At 37.8% G+C, this 19,239-nt stretch overlaps 1 protein-coding gene across 1 annotated transcript in view; it reads right to left on the reverse strand.

The window, feature by feature from the left end:
- Positions 1 to 19,239, reverse strand: part of si:dkey-172j4.3 (diacylglycerol kinase delta) — a 78,461-nt gene that overhangs the window by 58,426 nt on the left and 796 nt on the right. The window contains exons 2-3 of the mRNA XM_008435318.3: positions 18,539 to 18,813; positions 14,009 to 14,113 (exon numbers count right to left, since the gene is read on the reverse strand). Coding sequence (XP_008433540.1) covers positions 14,009 to 14,113; positions 18,539 to 18,631 — 198 coding nt within the window. The 5' untranslated portion in view covers positions 18,632 to 18,813. The remainder of the gene's footprint in view (positions 1 to 14,008; positions 14,114 to 18,538; positions 18,814 to 19,239) is intronic.

A 19,239-nucleotide genomic window follows, 5' to 3' on the forward strand; every position in this document is an offset into this window, starting at 1 on the left:
TCACCCTCTGAAGGTCACATTCAGAGGGTCACATTCAGAGGGAAGAAGCATGCAAAAGCATTCTTCTTCATGCATTTGCAAACTGAAACATTAATTTCTAATAAAAACTATTGCCCTTCTTTAGAGTCAATGCATTTTTCACCATGGGGAATAAACAGAGAAAAGATTAGGACAATCTGCCTCCGTTTGTCTCAGCTCCTCAATGTGAATCAATGAGTCGGTTAAGAAGCAAATCTTTTATAGCTACTGAGCTTTGCGCCGCACTCTTCAGTGACAAGGACCCATCTCTCACACATAACACACATGCATGTAAAAATAGGACGAGCTGTTTTTAGAAGGGAAGCCACATCCTTTGAGTGGAGGCACCCTGACTCTGTGAACTACTATTCTCACCCTCTCTCTCTCTTTCTCTCTCTCTCTCAAATTTGCTCAAACCATTTCCAGTAAGAGTCACGCTTACATCCGGGCGTTTTCGCTGCTGCATCTCAGTCTAGAAAACACACATTTTCTTGGGTGGTGCAAACATTTTACCAACTTATGACGAGAAGTTTTCTAATTTCAGCCTTTTTTTCTGCTAACAGTAGACGTCACAAATAGAGAAATGCTTTTTTTTTTTTACACGGACATAAATGTACTGAATAACAAATTCATTTGTTAACTCTGCACCAGTACAGCCTACTTACATACAGCAATGGCTTCACAAGCTTAGTCGAACATGTAAAAACTTTAATTTGTTCAGTGCAATTGGGAGAGTAAAAGCCAATGTAAAATAAAAAAAAACTAAGAAACTGACAAACTTTCTATCAAATGGTTCAGAAATTGTAAATATAATAAAAAATAAATAATACAGCAACACAAAACATAGAATTACATTGAGTAGAACTGTCCTTATGGATCAGGTACATTGTCACTGATTAATGTTGAAGCATCTCTATTTGTTAGCGCTCCTTTCAGTGTCAACCAGCATTTATAAACTCAGTTTATAAACAGCAACAACATTATCTAGAAACAGACAGGCATTAAAATTCTGGTCAAAATCAGTTATATACAGCATTAAAGTGTGACAGAGAATCGTAACTCTACAGGAAGGAGAGGTAATGAGGTCAGTGAGGTTTTTCTGTGCCAACTTGACTCTTAAATAACGTTGAAAGTCACTGTCCTATTAATTCAGTCCCAAATTAAGCAGACTATTCTAGGAAATTCAAACATAGCAGCCACATTTTTAACCAGAACCTGATTAATGGGGTTATTACCTCAAACACACGCACACACGCACACCCACGCGCACACACACACACACACACACACACAAAAACTTGCAGGGTTGCTTTGGATGTATGGTCAGTTGTAAATGTTGCCTCATTCTAATTATTTAATGAAGTACAACCTGACATTTAAGACTAAGTGCAAAAATGTTTTAAATTACTTTGTTGTAAGATCAAAATGAAGCTAACCGGTTTTAGTTAGCGTCAAAATTTAGGCAACAGATTTCCCTTCGACGATGTTCCGAACAGACTTTTAGAAACGTGGCAGAATAAATTTGAATTTTTTATTCTTTTGAAAATGAAAACATATAAATTAGCACATAAAGGAGGAAGTATCCCAAACTAACTTTAGTAACTGAGGGGAAATGAATCAGTGGAAGCTTCTAGTAATTACATGAATGTCTTCCTCTCTGGTGTGTGTGAGTATTTAAATACTCACAAACACACATGGACATTTTACCTCGACTGTCACTTCCAGTTACTTTTTTTCTTCTTATGCTGCTGAATCAAATTTAACTCACCATGTGCTGTTTTCAGTCAGGGAGAGTAACAGCAACTGGACATTGATGTTGTTTCATGCAAGAGCAAGTCTCTCATGCACACGCACACACACACACACAAACGGGGGAAAAAAAGTTGGGTTTTTTGCAAAGCAAGCCTCAGTCCAGAAGAGTAAAGTGAATAAAGCAGAGAAGACTGATCTGACTGCTCAGGACAGCACGACCGCTAAAAGCAGCGCGTTTGTGTTTCTGCGACTCTGCGTTGCGGTGACTGTCTCACGCTTCCTGTTGAAAAGGTTTCAAGAGAGGCCGACAAAAAAAACAAGTCGGTCTATTTTTGGTCACAGATAGAGAGAAAAAGGAAGATGTAGTGATGGCGAAGCAAAGAAAAAAACTGAAACAAACATGATTTGCAATGAAATGTAAAAAAGAAACAGAAAAGATAAACAAAAACAGACAATGCTCGGGAAACAGAAGCACCCTGCGGTCGGTGGATGCGTCTTCTGCTGTTTGTCTCGTTTTAAAGCCTGACAGTCGGGGGGACAAGCTGTAAAAGTGACGGCAGCAGAGCACCAGAGGAAATGCGACGTCTGCGTATCGTTAATAGAAACACTCTGCACTGACGCGGACAGCGTCGCGATGCGGGAAGTGGTTACGCAGCTTAAAATTAGAACACACACTTCTGAGCTCAAAGAGTTCGGTTTGGAGGATGTTATTGAGCAGATCTGTTGTTGTTGACCAGTTATCGGTTTTATCAGTGAATGCCTCTTTCTCTCTTTGCAGCGTGTGCTTCTGCATATTCTTCACACACATGCATGTCGTATTTAATTAGCTAAATATGCCACGTATGATTTGCACATCTACACAATTTTTTATGTCTTTTAATTGGTGTCTGAGGCATGACTGCTAGTCAAAATGCAAAAGTCACATTTCAATCAATTTATGAACATTACAGTAATTAATTACTAAAATAATTATTAGTTGCAGCCCTAAATTTACCTATCCAACATCAGTAATGTTTTGCCCACAGTTTGTGAAACTGACAAAGAATAAAAACCCATTTTCCACTTGGTGACACAAAACCTCTAGATTATTCTCAGTCCCTGCAAAACTTCATAGTTTAATAAATGACTCATAGTTTTTTTGTTTTTTTTGTCGTTTGTATCTGTAACAATTCCCAATTTAAGAGCAGTTGAAGGAGTGCTGTGGTTGTGCGGCACAACTCACAAATGTAGGCCTTAGTCTTCAACACGGCCGTCGCAGGTTTGATTGCCGGCCTCATGACCTTTGCCACATGTCTCCCCTTCTCTCATTACCCTCTTTCCTGTCAACTCACTATCAAATAAAGGCCTCTAGAGCCAATAAAACCTCTAAAAAACAAAAAACAGTGGGAAAACAGACAGAGCTACTCTGATGTTCACTGAACTCAACAAATGTGCTGCAAGGAGCACATTTAGCTTCAGGCATCTGAGTGCAAAATGGTGAAAACTCTGACCAAGTAGAGAAAAATGACAATAAAAACTGCAACTTAAGCCAATATCTGCACTCACAGGCATGTTGAGAGCATCAGGTGACGGAGGATCTCCGTCAGTGAGCCGACAGCACGAGGAGGGGGATCTGCACTGAAAACACGTCCATCTTACGAATGCACAGATACAGTACAGAGAGAGACAGAGACCTCCCATTAACAAGAACGTGCGTTTGGCACACCACCAGCTCCCCACACAAACACTGAAACCTAATTTTCCACTTGTGGTGGCACGCAAACACACGGCCGCAGCTTATTAAGAGCTCAAATTATATCTAACTACACAAACACGGCTGATGAGATACTGCAGACTCCTCGCCATTAGCACGTTTCCTAAGTGAGTGTTAGTTTGTTAGACACAGTCACTTCGGATTACTCATCAGCTTTGTCTTTCTGTCTCCCAAGTACGTACACACACATGCAAACAGACGCAAACACACTTTTCTTAATGGCCAGTTGCAGGCGTCAGGTTTGCAGATGGAAGGGGAAAAGAAGCAACAGGAGAATTAGGAGATGTAGAGAAAGGAGATCTGCAGGTTAGCTAAGGTAAGTACAGTTAACCAAAGATCAACTTTCTGGCTGTGAGGTCAAAATTTCAATAAAGTCTGCAATGACTAAGCAAGAACAATGCTCGGGGATTTTATTTATAATATAAACCACTTTCCTGTCACTACTGAGCCGCCCCAACGCCTGAACTTTGGTGACTCAAACTTTGTGACTCAACTCCAGATTTGGTGCTGGGAAGGACGGGACAATCTTAGTCCACCTTGTTTTCCTAAAGTCCAGACTGCAGCTGAGTCACAGCAGGAACTTTCTTGAGTGAACTCTACGAGGTGGATGGGTCGATTCCTTGTCAAATTCTGAGCCACCTGAAAAATTGTTTCATTTATCCTGTATAATCAACATACATTTGAAAACCATACTGAGAGTTTCTAACCATGAACATTAAAAGCTGATTCTAGTGTTTAGTTTAGATATTTCCATCTAAACACCTCTGCTAATTTAAAGAAAAAGCCGTCTGGACATTTTGAAGAGATCTGTATGGGGTTTTTTTTACATTTAATCAAAGAAATTGAAAGAAATTTAAACAACTTCCTGCTTTCTTTCCCTCCTTCCTCTGAACGACTCATCTACAGGAAACCCCAAGGTTAAACTCGCAGAAACTAATTTGCGAGCCTCTAGTTCTTGAACACTTGTTGCTTGTTTTCAATGTGAAAAAAAAAAAAAACCTGGAATCATTATTAACAGTGACACTGAGTGGGTCGCCTTAGCAGTAGTAATCCTACATTAATTCTCCCAGGGCATTTCAAAGATACTCAATTAAATTTGGATCGCAGCCATTTTGACAGGTGCCCTTGAGATTACAGCAGGAATAATAAGGTGCACCGATGGATGCAATCAGTCAAAAGTTTAACGTTCATAAAATAACCACCAGCCTGTTAGCGTGTCCACACTCGCCTCCGAGGAATCCCAGCGCTCGTCTGCCTGAGGTGAAATTCAAGAGTTTCTGACTACAGAACATGCAAACGCTTCTGTTTTGTTAGTAGGCTGCTTCACAGATTAAGTAATACGTAATGATTGTTAACGGTCCTGCATTGTGCATGTTCCGACAACGACATAAAGAAGTAATTTTGAGCCAAAGAATCGTGCATCAGAAGCTGAGTTTCCATTCCAAATGAGCACAAAACCTTTTCAATATTCTGCTGATGTCGAAAAAACACAATTTCGTAACTGTCGTGTTTCTATTAAATAAGGAATGCAATTAAAATCACATGTGAAAAGTCAATAAACTTCAAGGCACTGATAGATAAAAACAGTTACATATATGTTTTAGCCATGGTGCTAGTGCCCATTAGCATCAGAGGAGACATTGGCATCTTAAACAACTTCCTGCTTTCTTTGCTGGTGGAGACCCCCCTCCTTCCTCTGAGACATTGGCGCGAAAAGCTACTTAGCTGGTTGTGCATTGTCCAAGGAGGCCAGTAGTTACTAATTAACGCTTTGCTGCTGTATGCAAAGCGCTAATTAATTTGCCATGACTGGAAAAAATTGTTTCCATTGCAAGAACACTAATTTCGATACAGTTGAAAAAAAAAACACTTCATCCTACAGCATAAACCTTTATTTGAAAAACTTAAATTTTTTCCTAAATTAAGTGAATTCAGGGTTTCCCCTTGATGTATTATGAGCCTGGCAGGCCACCAGGCTTCACTTGGCCTGACACCAGTTTAAGCGTTGTTTGCTTATTATAAATAGGTTTTTTTACACCAGTACCAGTGGCAGTAAAGACGGATTAAGCTAAGCTTTTAGCTGACACTTTGAACTGGGTGTGCCGTACTGTTGGCCTCACGCCATTATTTCCAAATTATGATGCCTGTTCTCCTCTACCACGAGACCTAAGTTTTCTGTGGGAAACCCTGAAATTTATTTACGCAATTCTGATTTACGTAGGAACTTTCTTGAAAAATCTCAAAACTAACAGCTGTCTTTTTCTAGAGTGGCAACTTAAAGGAACTCCCTCCCTTCTACACAGCTTGACTGACAGCTTGTAACGAAACATGGTGTATTGTGGAGATTAGGTATGTTCTATAAACCATCACAGGATTTCTCACAACACATTCAAATGAGCTCCATACTACAGGAGCTGTATGACCTAATCTTCATCATTTTGATATACTGACATTTTAAAACTGTGCTACACCTTAAAACTGGAAGCCTGATGTCTTTACCTCATTTGTATTAAGTGCTTTAAGGAATAAACACACATCTCATTAATTCAGGCACCAATATTTTTGGCAGTGCTATTGTCTTGCCTTTTTTAAAGCAACAATGTTGCCAATTGCTCTTATTCAAAAGACGCATCAAACAGTCCCTTTTGTGGGAGTACGAAGAAGAAAACCCGAGTAAACAAAGGAAGCTGATGACAGCCATCATGATATCCATTATCTCTCAGTGCAGCTTTGGGTTTTGTCGAGCCAGCTTACACAGCAAGAGCATGACTATCGAGCTGTTTGAATTGCTCGATAGCGAGCTCCTCGGGGAGACTCGTCTCCCCACTGTGGAAACTAATTGAGATCCAACTAAGGATCAAGAATTGCATAAATGTGTCAGGAGTTTACTTCGACGTGTCGAGCGGAAGCTAGTGCAGGTTGCAGGCCGTCCTGTAGAGAAGAAGTCGTCAATAAAAGGTCATCAATAAGCCCGTGCAATAGGAGACGGCCACTGAGAGACGAAAACGGCTTCCTGAACAGAAGAGTTGGAGAACGCAACCACCATATTTCCCGAGCCTGAAGGATACAATGTGTTTAGAGCAATTTTCGTCCCATCGGAAATAGACCAAACGCCTCTTCAACATTCCTGCCAACCTGTTAGAATGGTAAATATAGGCATGAGAGCCCAGTGTTTGTTGCGCATATTTCTTACATAACTGACTCTAGATCTGTCTCCGTGGTACCTTCACCACTCTACCTCTTCCGCTTACTAATTTTCTCCCCTTTGTCCGTCTTACTCCCTCTCCCCGAGTCTTTTTCCATCTCTCCCTCTCACTGGTACTGACCCACATGCTACTGCAGCTATATCACATCAAGCTGAGAGCATAAATGAAGGCACACACACACACACACACACACACACACACACACACACACACACACACACACACAACAGTGGCCAACCCACACACTTGAGCATCTCTCCTTAAGCTGTTTGTCAGCAATGCTCCCCAAACACACACACACATTTCCACCCATAGCTCATCCTCATCTCCATTGCGGTGAACACCCACACAGATATCAGCAATGGGAGTGAGATACAGACATAAAAAGAGGAATCCACAGGAAGAGGAAAGGGGTAGGGGGTGTTACATGTTGGTGACAGCTCAAAATGCCAGAAATATGACTGGTTACACAATCTGAAGGTGCGTTGCTATTTTCGACGAAAAACAAGGTTCGGTAAAGAAGCGGCAAAGAGTTTACTGCGAGCTCACGGCTAAATCGGATGATGTAATTTCTGAAGACAGATCTGCACATATTCCTTCTGTTTAAAACAAACTGGAATAAGAAGTTACACAGGTGAGTCTGGAGGATGAAACCTTAACCCAACACCAGGAAGTGACCAAGTGTGTCCCCAACGGCGCAAACTATCCAACTCCACAAAACCGAACAGAAATAAATCACAAACGTGCTCTCAGTTCGATAAGAGCGAACCAAACAGGACGAGGAGGAAAAGCATAAGAGATGAGGAAAAAAAGACGAGTGTAAAACCTTACATAATTGGGCCTGGAGGTAGAAAGGGACGGGAAACAGAAGACAAAAAAGCTGCAACAAAATCACAGAGGTCACCCACAAATGAACTGCCTGAAAGCGCACAGTTGCTGCTAACTGTGACGCAACTGGCATTTGACTGTAAAATCACAAAATGAAATGAAGTTGTTGTTCTGTTGTGTTGATTTCTTTTTTTCTTCCTGTCTTAGTTGGTTAAGTTTTTTGAGTTTGACTTCAGGTCAATTTGCCACTTCGACTATTTGTACCCTTACTCTACTTTACTCTTTTTTTTTAAGGTTTCAGCTCATTTTCTGCTTACGTTTTTACCACATCTTGCCTTAAAATATAATTTTTTTAATCTCTCTAGTGAATAGACAAAGCTATAAATCTACTCTCAGTAATAACTGACTGAATAAACCGAGGAAAGTACTTTATGTTGAGGTAATTTAATAAATTGAAGTTTGGCCCTCGGTTTTGGTGGAAACCTCTTAGTTTACTTTAAAATTTCAACTTTAGAGCCAATCTAGTAGATTTTTCCAACTTTGCATTGGACATTCAGATCATTGCATTGTAAATCGAACAAACCATTAGATGTTTCAAAAGTACAAAGTACAATTTAAAGTACAATTAGTTCAAAAATACATATTTGATTGGTTCAAAAGAAGTCTAATTTTGATAAAAACAAGACTTATTACACTTACATTCTCAGTTGTGTTGTACAGTAAACTTGTTAGCAGTTTCTGAAAATGCTGATAAATAGTTTAGAAAAAAAATTGCAGCAAAATTAACTGTAGCATTTTTATCCCACAGTTTTGCAACAAAAGTTTGCAAGATCTTTTTCCTTTAAGAAAAAAAATCTAAACTACATAGTCACAATATCACTAATTTTGTCAAGAGTGTAAGGTTTTAGACAATATCTGCTAAATAATATGGATTTGACATGTGGCAGTGATAATTATTGGCTCCATTTTTGAGAGATAAACAAGCACAATGCAATTCATTTACATGTCCTACTAATCATAAAGCTGATTTCAACACTACATGACTTTTTGACAAAATATGTCAAAATATTTTGTTTTTGACAAAATATGATGTGGAGTAACACAACTTGACAAAAAATGTTTATTAACCTGTGACCCAAAGCTCTGGTAATCCTCTACTGATTAGAACGTGTACCTTCATATTAAATTTAATTTTAGATTGTTTAGCTTGATGTTTTTTTCTTTTTGCTGAGAGAGGAATGACTCAAAGTTAGGTGTTTTGTATTATTCGGTATCAGTGACATGTTTGAAACTAGAATATGAGGACAAAATCTCACGGCATTTCAGAAGGAAAGCATTTTCTAAGACGGGTCTGAACATGTCAGGTCTGTTCAGTCAGTCAGACAAGGAAGGAAGAAATCAGTAGATAACAAGAAGTCTGACTGACTTACAGCAACATCGCTCTGCTTTACTCTTCTGACCTTTGACATGGAACATATTGGATTTGGACATGTCAGCGTTTTGGAAATCTAATGAAGAGATTCTAAGGGGAAAATGCAAAGTTAGCTTTAGCCTCACGAGAACAGCTAGCCCTGGTTAACAGCGCTAACTGCTAGCATAACATCCTGAATATCACGTACACATTCAACTCTTGTAATCTTTTTTTTTTTGAATGACAGTAAAACTACTTCCACAATTGTACTTAGGCCTGTCACAATAACAGATTGTGATAAACAATAAACAGAAAATTTTTTAGGTAATGTATTGATAATGATAAAATGATGCACTCCGCCCTATCAAAAGCCAATAAATTAGAATTTTGTAAAGAACATTCAAAATAAAACATAAGATGCAAAAATAATAAATAAAACTGAAACAAGAACAAAAACCACAGATAAAATAGATGATGAACAAAGTTGATCTTCAAAACATATAAATCATCAGAATGTAAATTATTGAGCTCATTCTAATTTACCATGTGATTAATTGCTTATTGCGACTCTTGTGTTATTAAAGAGAAATCTAAAACTAAATAAAATTGCAGTTGACATATCTGTAAGAAGCTGCTGTAAACCACCATCTACTGTACTTAAAGCAAACATGCCTTCACTTCACACTGGACCTTTAGACGCCTTTTCGAAGGATTCAGAATCATTCCAAGATACAGTACTACAATGACAAAAAATTATTTACCATAAACATTAACGTTCATGTTTAACAGACAACTTATCAAGGTAATCAGCGCAGCTCAGTAAATAGTCATGTCCAATAACAGAAGCTGAGATTTCCCACTCAGATAAGGTTGCAGTTATGCATAGGGGAAGATTAAATAATCTAAAGTGCCTGCAGCGTTTTGTGAAAAGACGACATGTGATCTTTGAACATGTGAGGAATGTGGCGAATTAACCATGGAACAAACTGGGGGAGCAACTTAAACAATAAGCAGCGACATATATGCTAAAAATTAAACTTCTTTCACTTTCACACTAAGCACTGACACTGTGCTATGAATGAACGTTTTCATCTGTTTAAATATGGCGTATTCTTGGATTTATGGAAATACACATGCAAACGCTTTCCTGAATTAAAACACAAGCTGAATCCTGACTGCTGTTTCATTTTTTTCATGCTCTCTCTGTGTTTCTCTCTCGAGAAGGTTGATTAGATAACAAAAGCATTAGCAAAACTAAAATTAGAAGCTATCATTGTTGCTCTGAGTGTTCGGCAAACAGGAGGACCTTCACAGCTTCACGGGAATCTGAGGTTTATTATCTAGAGGACATTAACTTAAAAAAATAAATAAATAAATCTGAAAATATTTTTATTGAATTTTTCTTCTGTTTTGTTATTCTAATTCAGTGTTTCTCAACTCCAGTCCTCACCGCCCCCCTGCTCTGCATGTTTTAGATGTGCCTCTATTCCAGAACAGCTGATTCAAATGATTGCATGACCATCAAGTGCTGCAGAAGCCTGTTAATCACCCAGAGATACAATTCAGGTGTGTGGCAGAAGGGAAATACCTAAAACATGCAGGACAGGGGGGCGTGAGGACCAGGGTTGAGAAACACTGCTCTAATTTATGACCATTTTGGTTGTGGCTCTGCAAGTGGGTTTTATTAAACGCGTTAAGCACAAAAAAGCGTTAAGATCACAAGAACAGAGGCAAAAGAGACACAGGAAACGTGATGCTGAGACTGGAGACGAAACACACGACACCCTGAAATGGAGACCAGTGTGCTTTATGACATATTAGCATGTGCTAAGATGACCTAAAATGCTGACAAATGTACTAATTTATGCTCCTCTATTTCATTTCAATAAACCGGTTTGGTTTGGTTGATTGTTTAGATATTGCTCGGTTTATAAGAGATGCATAATCACCTAAAAATGTAAGTAAATTCAAAATTTATGACAATTAAATGTTTACTAAATAATAATTGTCTGACTTAAAGTTGAATTATGGGTCCCAGCTGCATTATTTCACCTCAAAAAGTGACTTTCATAAAACAGTGAGGCACATCAATCTCCACCCGTCTTATAGTCCTTTCCAGTCAGCAGAGTCCGAGGGATGAGTTTCAGATGGAAAGCCAATTAGTAAATCTCTGCGGACCCAATCAATGTGATCACAGAGCAGTCGGTGGGATCTGAGCTTTCTGAACGCCGTGATCAACTAAGAGGAAATTCGTGACATGTTAATAAGCAACGACTCAAGGCAGATAAAAGACGCTCCGCTGACGCAGGCGAGTCAACAAAGCTAATCTGGAGAGTAAAACGTATTTAATTACAGCAACAGAATGACATGATTATTCAGGAACTCGCAAGTGAAGGGGGGGGAGCAAAATTAATAACGGCGCAAGTAATGCCATGTCACAGCTAATAAAGAGCAGCGGCTCGTCAACGAGCGCGCTAACAGACATTGTCTGCAACGAGGACGGTAACAAGCAAGGGACAAAATTAGCAAAGCATAATTAAACCTAAGAAAGATGCCTGGATTCTGATTACTGGTAGACAGTGGTGAAAAAAATAACCTGTACGTTTATTTCTGAAACAACAATGTGCACTTAGTGTCAGGGATACTCTAACAAAAGGATACAAAAGTGCTAATCGGCTCAGGCTATTGTCACTTGAGTGTAATCCCAGAGTTGTTGACCAGCTTAATCTAAGTCACATGACTAATGATACACACTCTGAGTCAGAGAAGTTTAACATCTCTACCTGTCACTACAGCTACAGTTACATAATCTTTCCCTGGAGTAAGACAAGATTTGGTTCAGTTTCGTTCTGTTAATAATGTGTATAAAAGCCTCAAAATACATTTATTTCATTCATTTACAGTTTAAAATGAACACGTCACACACACAACTACCGCTCTTGAACAGCGTTCCTGTTTGTAACAAACTTCTTTAGAACACTAGTCAGGTAAAAAAATTTGATTTGTAGCTGCAGACGGTGAATGTATTTTCAAATTTACTGGTATTTATTGATGCTTTTATTTAAACTGGAGAAAACAGTAAGCATCATTAACTGGACTTTACTGCGACAGCGATAAATCAAAATATCACGATAAATGACAAACAAGGCGATAAATGCCCACCGCTAACTCAAATATTAAGTGAGACTTTAAAATGCAAAATATATTTTTGTAAATTTTTAAATGTGTACAACCTGATACTTTGTAACTGGGAGGCAGAAACTCTAACTTGCTGCCATTATCATGACTGCAGCGCTCTTATGCAATCAATATCAGACATATCAGCTGCCATTATCTGCCACAAGTAAATCGAGCATTATGGGATGCCATTCCCCTGGCAACGGGGTTTTGCGGGAATCCCTCGTCTCCCATTGATTGGCATGTGTTTTACAGCTGATGGTGTCAGTGCAGGTGATGGGTAATGATTTCTGCACAAACATTTGTCTTTGTTTCCTGCCACTGACATAATGCGCTGTTTCATCCACACAGTGAAAATAAAAGAGCTGAAGCTCACTTTTCTTTAAGATTGAGGTTAAGTTCTGCTGTTTATATTTCTCCTTAAGTCCTTGAATTCATTTAAAATTTCATTTTGACCATTAATTAAAATCTCCTTTTTATTATTATCTGACTCAAAGTGTTTCATGTCTTTTTTATATATAAATGTAAAAATGTATTTTCCAAACTCATTACGACTTACACTTAATGATTCCGGAAGCCATGACTTTACCCAATAAAAACGCAATAAATAAATAATAACATCGCAACTTTGTGATATTAAAAATGAAAAGTTAAAAATCAAAATAAAAAATCAAAATCTAGTAAAACATGCTAAATACTAAGAATGTGAACAAAAACATGCACATATACAGTTTCTAAATATTAACTTGTTTTCTTTGCATTGTTTGAGATTTGAAATCAATGCATCTTTTTGTTGTTTTGACCATTTCTCATTTTCTGCAAATAAATACTAAATATTTGCTTGGAGTTTCAGAGTCATGTTGTCAGTAGTTCATAGAATAAAAGAATAATGTTCATTTTGCTCAAACATAAACCTATAAAAAGTAAAATCAGAGAAACTGATCATTTTAAGTGGTCTCTTAATTTTCTCCAGAGCTGAATACGCAAAATTAAGAAAAGTTTCAACATCATCTAGAAATATGTTTATAGAATTTAACTTTATTTTAACATGTAAATAAAATACATGGACAGTTTCTTGATCAAATATTTGCCCAGCATAAATGCTATTATTTTACAACAATGCATTTATATTGAACACCTCGTTTTTTCTAGCGTATGCTCGTTTGTTCATGCGCCGGCAACAAGCTATTTTCAACCAATTGGTGCCAGAGCCCAGCAGGCCAATAAGAAAGGAAACAGCGACGGCGAGATCGCATCCTGTGTGAGCGATTCAAAGAGAAATCATCTCAGTGACGGTAAGAGTGGAAAGTGACGTAGCCAAGAAGCAGATCAGGAACTCGGCTGACCTCAAGAGAACCAGACAGAGGTTCAGAAGGTTAATCAAATCAAACTTCTTGAGTTTGGTTTAAACGTCGATAAAACTTCAACTTGAAACAGAAATATGAAACAGGCAACATGAAAAACTGACAGGCAGATGGAAGGACGCAACGAATTGGCTCTTTAAATTTAAATAACACCACACACACACAAAAAAAAGTTCATCAAATAACCATGTAAACACATCGGAGAGTCAAAAAGCTTTGAATTTTTTATGCGCTGCTAAATAACTAAGTGCTTAATTAGAGCTCCCCATAAAAGCTATGACGAAAAAGAATTTTAATTTAAATTTTTGATGACTCTTTGACTTAGCGGAGCACTGTCAGAATCAGAACATTTTATGGCTCTCTGATTTCCTAGAGATCCTTTTCTAAACGTCACAGATTTAGAGTTAAGAAATGCTCCCAAAACATTTTCAAAAACGTCATATTAGATAAACTACAAACTACAAATGTCCAACAGGAATAGTGTAAAATCGTCACCTACCTTGGCTCTGATTTGTCCGGAGGTGGACACTTTGCGGATCAGCTTGTGTGACGTCTCCTCTTGCTCTCCTTCGCTGTCTGACGACTCTTCCCCAGCTTCTCCGGACTGGAAAAAAAAAAGCAAAAAAAAATGTAAGCTGGCGTGAAGCTTAATTGTCTGTTTGTGCACCATCATTAGTTTACCAGCTCTTACAAGGGTTGCCGCTGTCTGTTTATATGAAGTGTGTTGAGGCGTGTAATGTATGAAGACTGTGCTGTGACTCCACCTTAGGAGCTTAAATATGCAAGAGCTGCACAGAAGCATTTACAGTAAATAGCACTTTGACCTCAGTTTTCCCATGAGGGCAAACTGGTTACGTTTTTCTTAACCTAAACCAGACAGCTCGGTGCCTGAACTCTATGTAAGCAAGGAAAACCTTCAAAAATAATTCTCTATTGTGCATTTGCCTTGCATTTTAAGACAAAATACTGTCTTCTGTAAAAGATATATACAATACGTATTTAACTTTGTAGCATGCATAATTTTTTTTTTTTTAAATCCCACAGTGGGAGCCCGCAGTTCCCACTCGTCATGTATACAGATTTTAGTAAACCACGACTCAAAAGTCGCAGAAATCACCCAGTAATGACAATATTTAATGTCATGCAATGTTATGCAAGTTCTTTGTCTGTGCTCATGAAAATTCACTTACAGCAACAAGTCAGATGATTGCAACTGGAGGCAACACTGACTGAATAACCTACTTTCTGATTTATTTGACAGTTAATATGACTAATCTATGCACTCAGAGCAATAAAAGTCTATTTTAGGATTCTGACTCAATCTTTAAATATCAGTGATTACGCAGCAACAATCCTGACGCCACAGAACACAATCAGTTTCACACCTGTGATCCCAGTACCTGCATTCATTTGACATTCAAGCCACAAGTGTAAAATTTTGTCACACTCAGGCTTGTGTAACATGTGTTTTAATATAACAGCAGATAGAAAACAGTGTGAATGTCGCTTTATCCTAAGTTGTTTTTGAATGTTGTTACTTTTGTTGTTGTTTATTTCAAAAAGAGCAAAACATATCACATAATATGCCAGGGTTAGCCAGAAAGGCTAGTTTGGTCTGTAGCCTGTCCAGGTACGAGCAATAAAAATTAAACATATTACAGTGTAATACAGACAGCTTAAGTTTCTTCCAATAAAAAATAACAATAATAATAAATATAAAGCTTTTTTTTACCAAAGAGGGGCATATCAAGTTACTAAATAAAAAAATAAATAAAAAGCTATATACCACAAACGTTCACCACAACACAAACAATACAAAGAAAAGAGAATGAAAATAAGAATAATTTTTGTGACATAAAATAACCTTTAACCAAGATATAGAAAAGGAGAACTTCTTTTGACGTTTCAGAAACAACTAAAGTGGCTTCTTTACTTTTTATTGTTCAAGTTAATTTCTGCAAATTAATGCAATGTAGCCATGGGAAAATTGCTAATATCAAAGAATTTTCTTTTTTGATTTTACATGTTAAAACCATTGTAATGTCAATCAATTCATATTACTGAAGAGACTGATAAGGGTCCATTTAAATGGTTTAATGGTTTTAAAAGCATTAATATGGTCTTCACATTACTGATAACAAGGAATACGATTCCAGAACCGCTGTATTGTCAGTTCATATCACTGAAGAGGCACTAAAAAACTGATAAGCGTCCATTTAAACTGTTAATAAAAGCACTTACTTTCAGTCAATAACTGTTAATTAGCCATTAGTTTCTGGCACAAAGTAAACTGGACTGACACACTCACACAAAAAAAAGTTTTCTACATCCAGTAAGATTAAAAAACATCCACAATCTCATATTAGAATATAAAGAAACATCTGTATAAGTAAATGCTGCAGGGTAGAACTGGTTTCCCTTTTGTTTTGGCATCTGTAAAGTAGTTGTGGGATGTTATGCATAAATTTACCTGGCTAATGCATAGAAACTAATCATTAAAGTCGCTTTCTCCCTAAAATCCTCTATCATTTGACTTCTGTATGTACTGAGAAAGGCTTTCATTCAGTCAGATACGCGGTGGTGGGAGTACTGAAACTAAACTCAGCAGCTACAAACTAGCCGCTCCTTCCTACAGAACTGTAATGCTGAGCCTATTTTAGCAGCCCAGTGGCATATATTTAAACTGATAATTAGCACCAAGGGCCAATTTATGAGAAACTGTGGTCTACCACAGTCTGTACACCACAGTGTAGACTTCAGTGTCCTTTCATTTAGTCATAGCACAGCACACACTTTCCCTGGAAAGTGGCAGCGGTTATAGGAGATAACTCTAGCTTTGCTTGCAGTGATTCTGGCCTGCAGTGAGCTTCTCATGGTGTGATAACCTTGACTAGAAATACTAGTTTCAAGGTAGGCAAAAAATTGAAATTGTATCTAATTGTTTGCTTTGTTTTGTTTTAAACAGAAAAGTTGCAAATTATTTCCACTACTACAAAAATAGCATTTTAATTTTAACCAACCTGCTCCTTATATAGAATTGCAAGTGTAGCGGTCAGCTGGTCCGCATGCTGTTTGTGGCAGTTTTAAAACCTCATAAAACGGATCAAATGATGATCCTTTAGTCTTCACCTCATGACTGTCTGTGGTTTTCATGACTGACAGTATTTTCAAGCATATGACTTTTTTTTGTCCTTCTTGTAAACAGTGGAAAAGTGTTGAAGATATCTTTCAGCCAGCTGACTAAGCAAGGTTATGCAATGTTATGTTCTTGGAGTAAAAAAGGTATACTAAAACTAAATGCAGTGAACATATGAAACTTAATGTTAAAAGAAATCTATAGGTGCGACTAGACCTGTCAATAAGCAATAAATCAATTAATCGCATGATTAATTGATTTCCATTGCATCGTTTTTCTCTCTCTTTCTACCAAAACCTGGATGACAAAAGTCTTCGGTCTGGTGCTTTGGTCTGAACTAGCCAGGATAATTTTGTTTACAGAGACTTCATAATACATTTTATTTGTTGTTTCTGTTGTTTTGTTTGTTTGTTTTTTTGGATATTTAAAATGTCTTCCAGTTCCAGTGTTAAATGTTCATTAAAAGTTAAAATTTACTGATCTTTCAGAATGTCTTCTTGCGTTGTTATTGTTATGCAATCACCTTTAAATTACTTGAAAATGGTCTTTAAAAAATATTATCGTTTATTGCAATAAATTCTGGGACAATTTATCATCCAGCAAAATTTATTGTGACAGGCCAACATGCAACTCATATGAAATATGAAGCTTTTCGTACTTTTTGTCCCCAATGTACATCAAAATGCATGTAACATCACTATGTCCTGCAAAACTAACTTCATTTTAACTTCAGGGGTGGATTGTTTTTCTTTTCTTTTTTTTTTTGACAATGTCAAATGACCTTGTTGTTGCTTTTTATCTTCAGCTACATGTTTTTATTGTGGCTATTTACAGATTTCATCACATCCTGGGTGTCGAGAGGCAATGGCGACTTATATTTAGACATGTATAAAAAAAAAAAGAAACAAAAAAGATGAGTCATATTTCTCTGGGGTTGAGCAACAGATAACGCCACTGGAAAACTTCAACCTTTGAACTTGCAGTAAAAAAAAATTGCGAGCATTTGATGATGCTTATAAATTTAGCCGTGTATGTTGATTGAGATTGTGTGAGAACCACCACATGTAACACTTGTATCTTTCAACCTTTGTAAGAGTTGGTAACTCATTTAGGTTCCGGTAAGGTTCACGTTTTGTGGCTGATTTATTCGGTTTCCTGTCGGGAAACAACGCTTGACCAAAACTGAGCGCCGGTGTGTTCTTACGTGGTTGTCACGATATGATAATCCTGAGTAAAACTCATAGCTTCTCTATTTTAAAGTAATTATGCAAGAATGTAAATAAAAATGCACAACGTGCTAATATTACTTCTATTTAAAATAAGTAGGGCAACAACAAATCTTTCTGTTGCTAAAATAACACAAACAATTATGTTTTTTTGGTATTCATTACATTTTGTTGTTTCAATCTGTAAACTAAGTCAAACACTGCATGAAAATCTGTTTAAATTTACAATCAAAGATGCTTATTACACCAAATTGATCCCTTTTTGTCAAACTGCTCTTTAAGAACAATGCGATGAGTAGCGGGTTAACTCTGGGATGTTACTCTCAGATTGCGAGCTGCAGTTTTAGTTTCTCTTTAGTTTTTATGCCATTATGTCCATCTTATGTCCGTAGAACCTGTCTTTCATGTAAGTGAAATAAAAGTGTGGGAGTAACTGGGAGTGCAGAGCAACAGATAGGGGAGGGCAAGTGCAACGCTACACACCTGATACCAATTGTCACTTTTTAATATGTCTAATTCTTCTAGTGGTGTCAATGCAACATGAAGGTTGCTAGTCTTTACTTGGTTATTTTAAAACACAAAAACGGTGGAATAGAACATGTGACCGATCTAGAAACCACAGCAATCAATCTTTACACAAAGCCTAAAAACAAAAGTAAACACTCACAATGTGAGTCCTTTCAGAATCAGCTTGGGGTGATCCCAGGGACTCTCCAGGCTCCGCCACGTACAGGACGTTGGGGTTCAGCTTGGATGCCATGGCCAGTTAGCAGGAAGTAGAACAGGTGAGAGGACAGGAAGACGTAGACGGCTGTGAGAAGTTCTAGATAAAAGAGGAGAAAGAGGAGTGGGGGAGAGAGCGGGAGTTTGGAGAGGTGAAAGCTAGGGACAGAAGGCTTCAGGGTTGTCCTTTAGCAGATCTCTCTCTATCCAGGTCCAAGTCTGGAAAAAGATGGAGGGATGAATTATTGATTAGAAGAAAGCAGTTCTATTTTTTTTTCTTTTTTCCTAAAAGCAACCGAGTGCTCTAAGGTTCTCAAAGTTGGGAACACTCAGACAGAAATCTGTTCTGTCTCTGTGTGTATTATAGCTTTAAACGCTATGACCCTCTGCTTTTGCACTCTATCAGGCATATTCACTTCTTTTTCTCGGTTCCTCTTTATTCTGTCTGACTTTGTGTGGAAAAATCACTTGGTATATTTTTAAAAACAGCCGTCGATGCAGAGCGGTTTTAAGGTGGCCGGGCAGTTTGTGCAGGCTGATAGTGATGGAAGTACCGCGGCTGACGACAGTAAACGGGCTAATGATGATTAACATCACCTTAAGCAATATTGCAGGAGGATACAGCAACGCGAAACCGAGGCCGAT

The sequence above is a fragment of the Poecilia reticulata genome, chromosome 18 (genome assembly GCF_904066995.2).
Source record: "Poecilia reticulata chromosome 18, P_reticulata-male-v2, whole genome shotgun sequence".
NCBI classification, from domain to species: domain Eukaryota; kingdom Metazoa; phylum Chordata; class Actinopteri; order Cyprinodontiformes; family Poeciliidae; genus Poecilia; species Poecilia reticulata.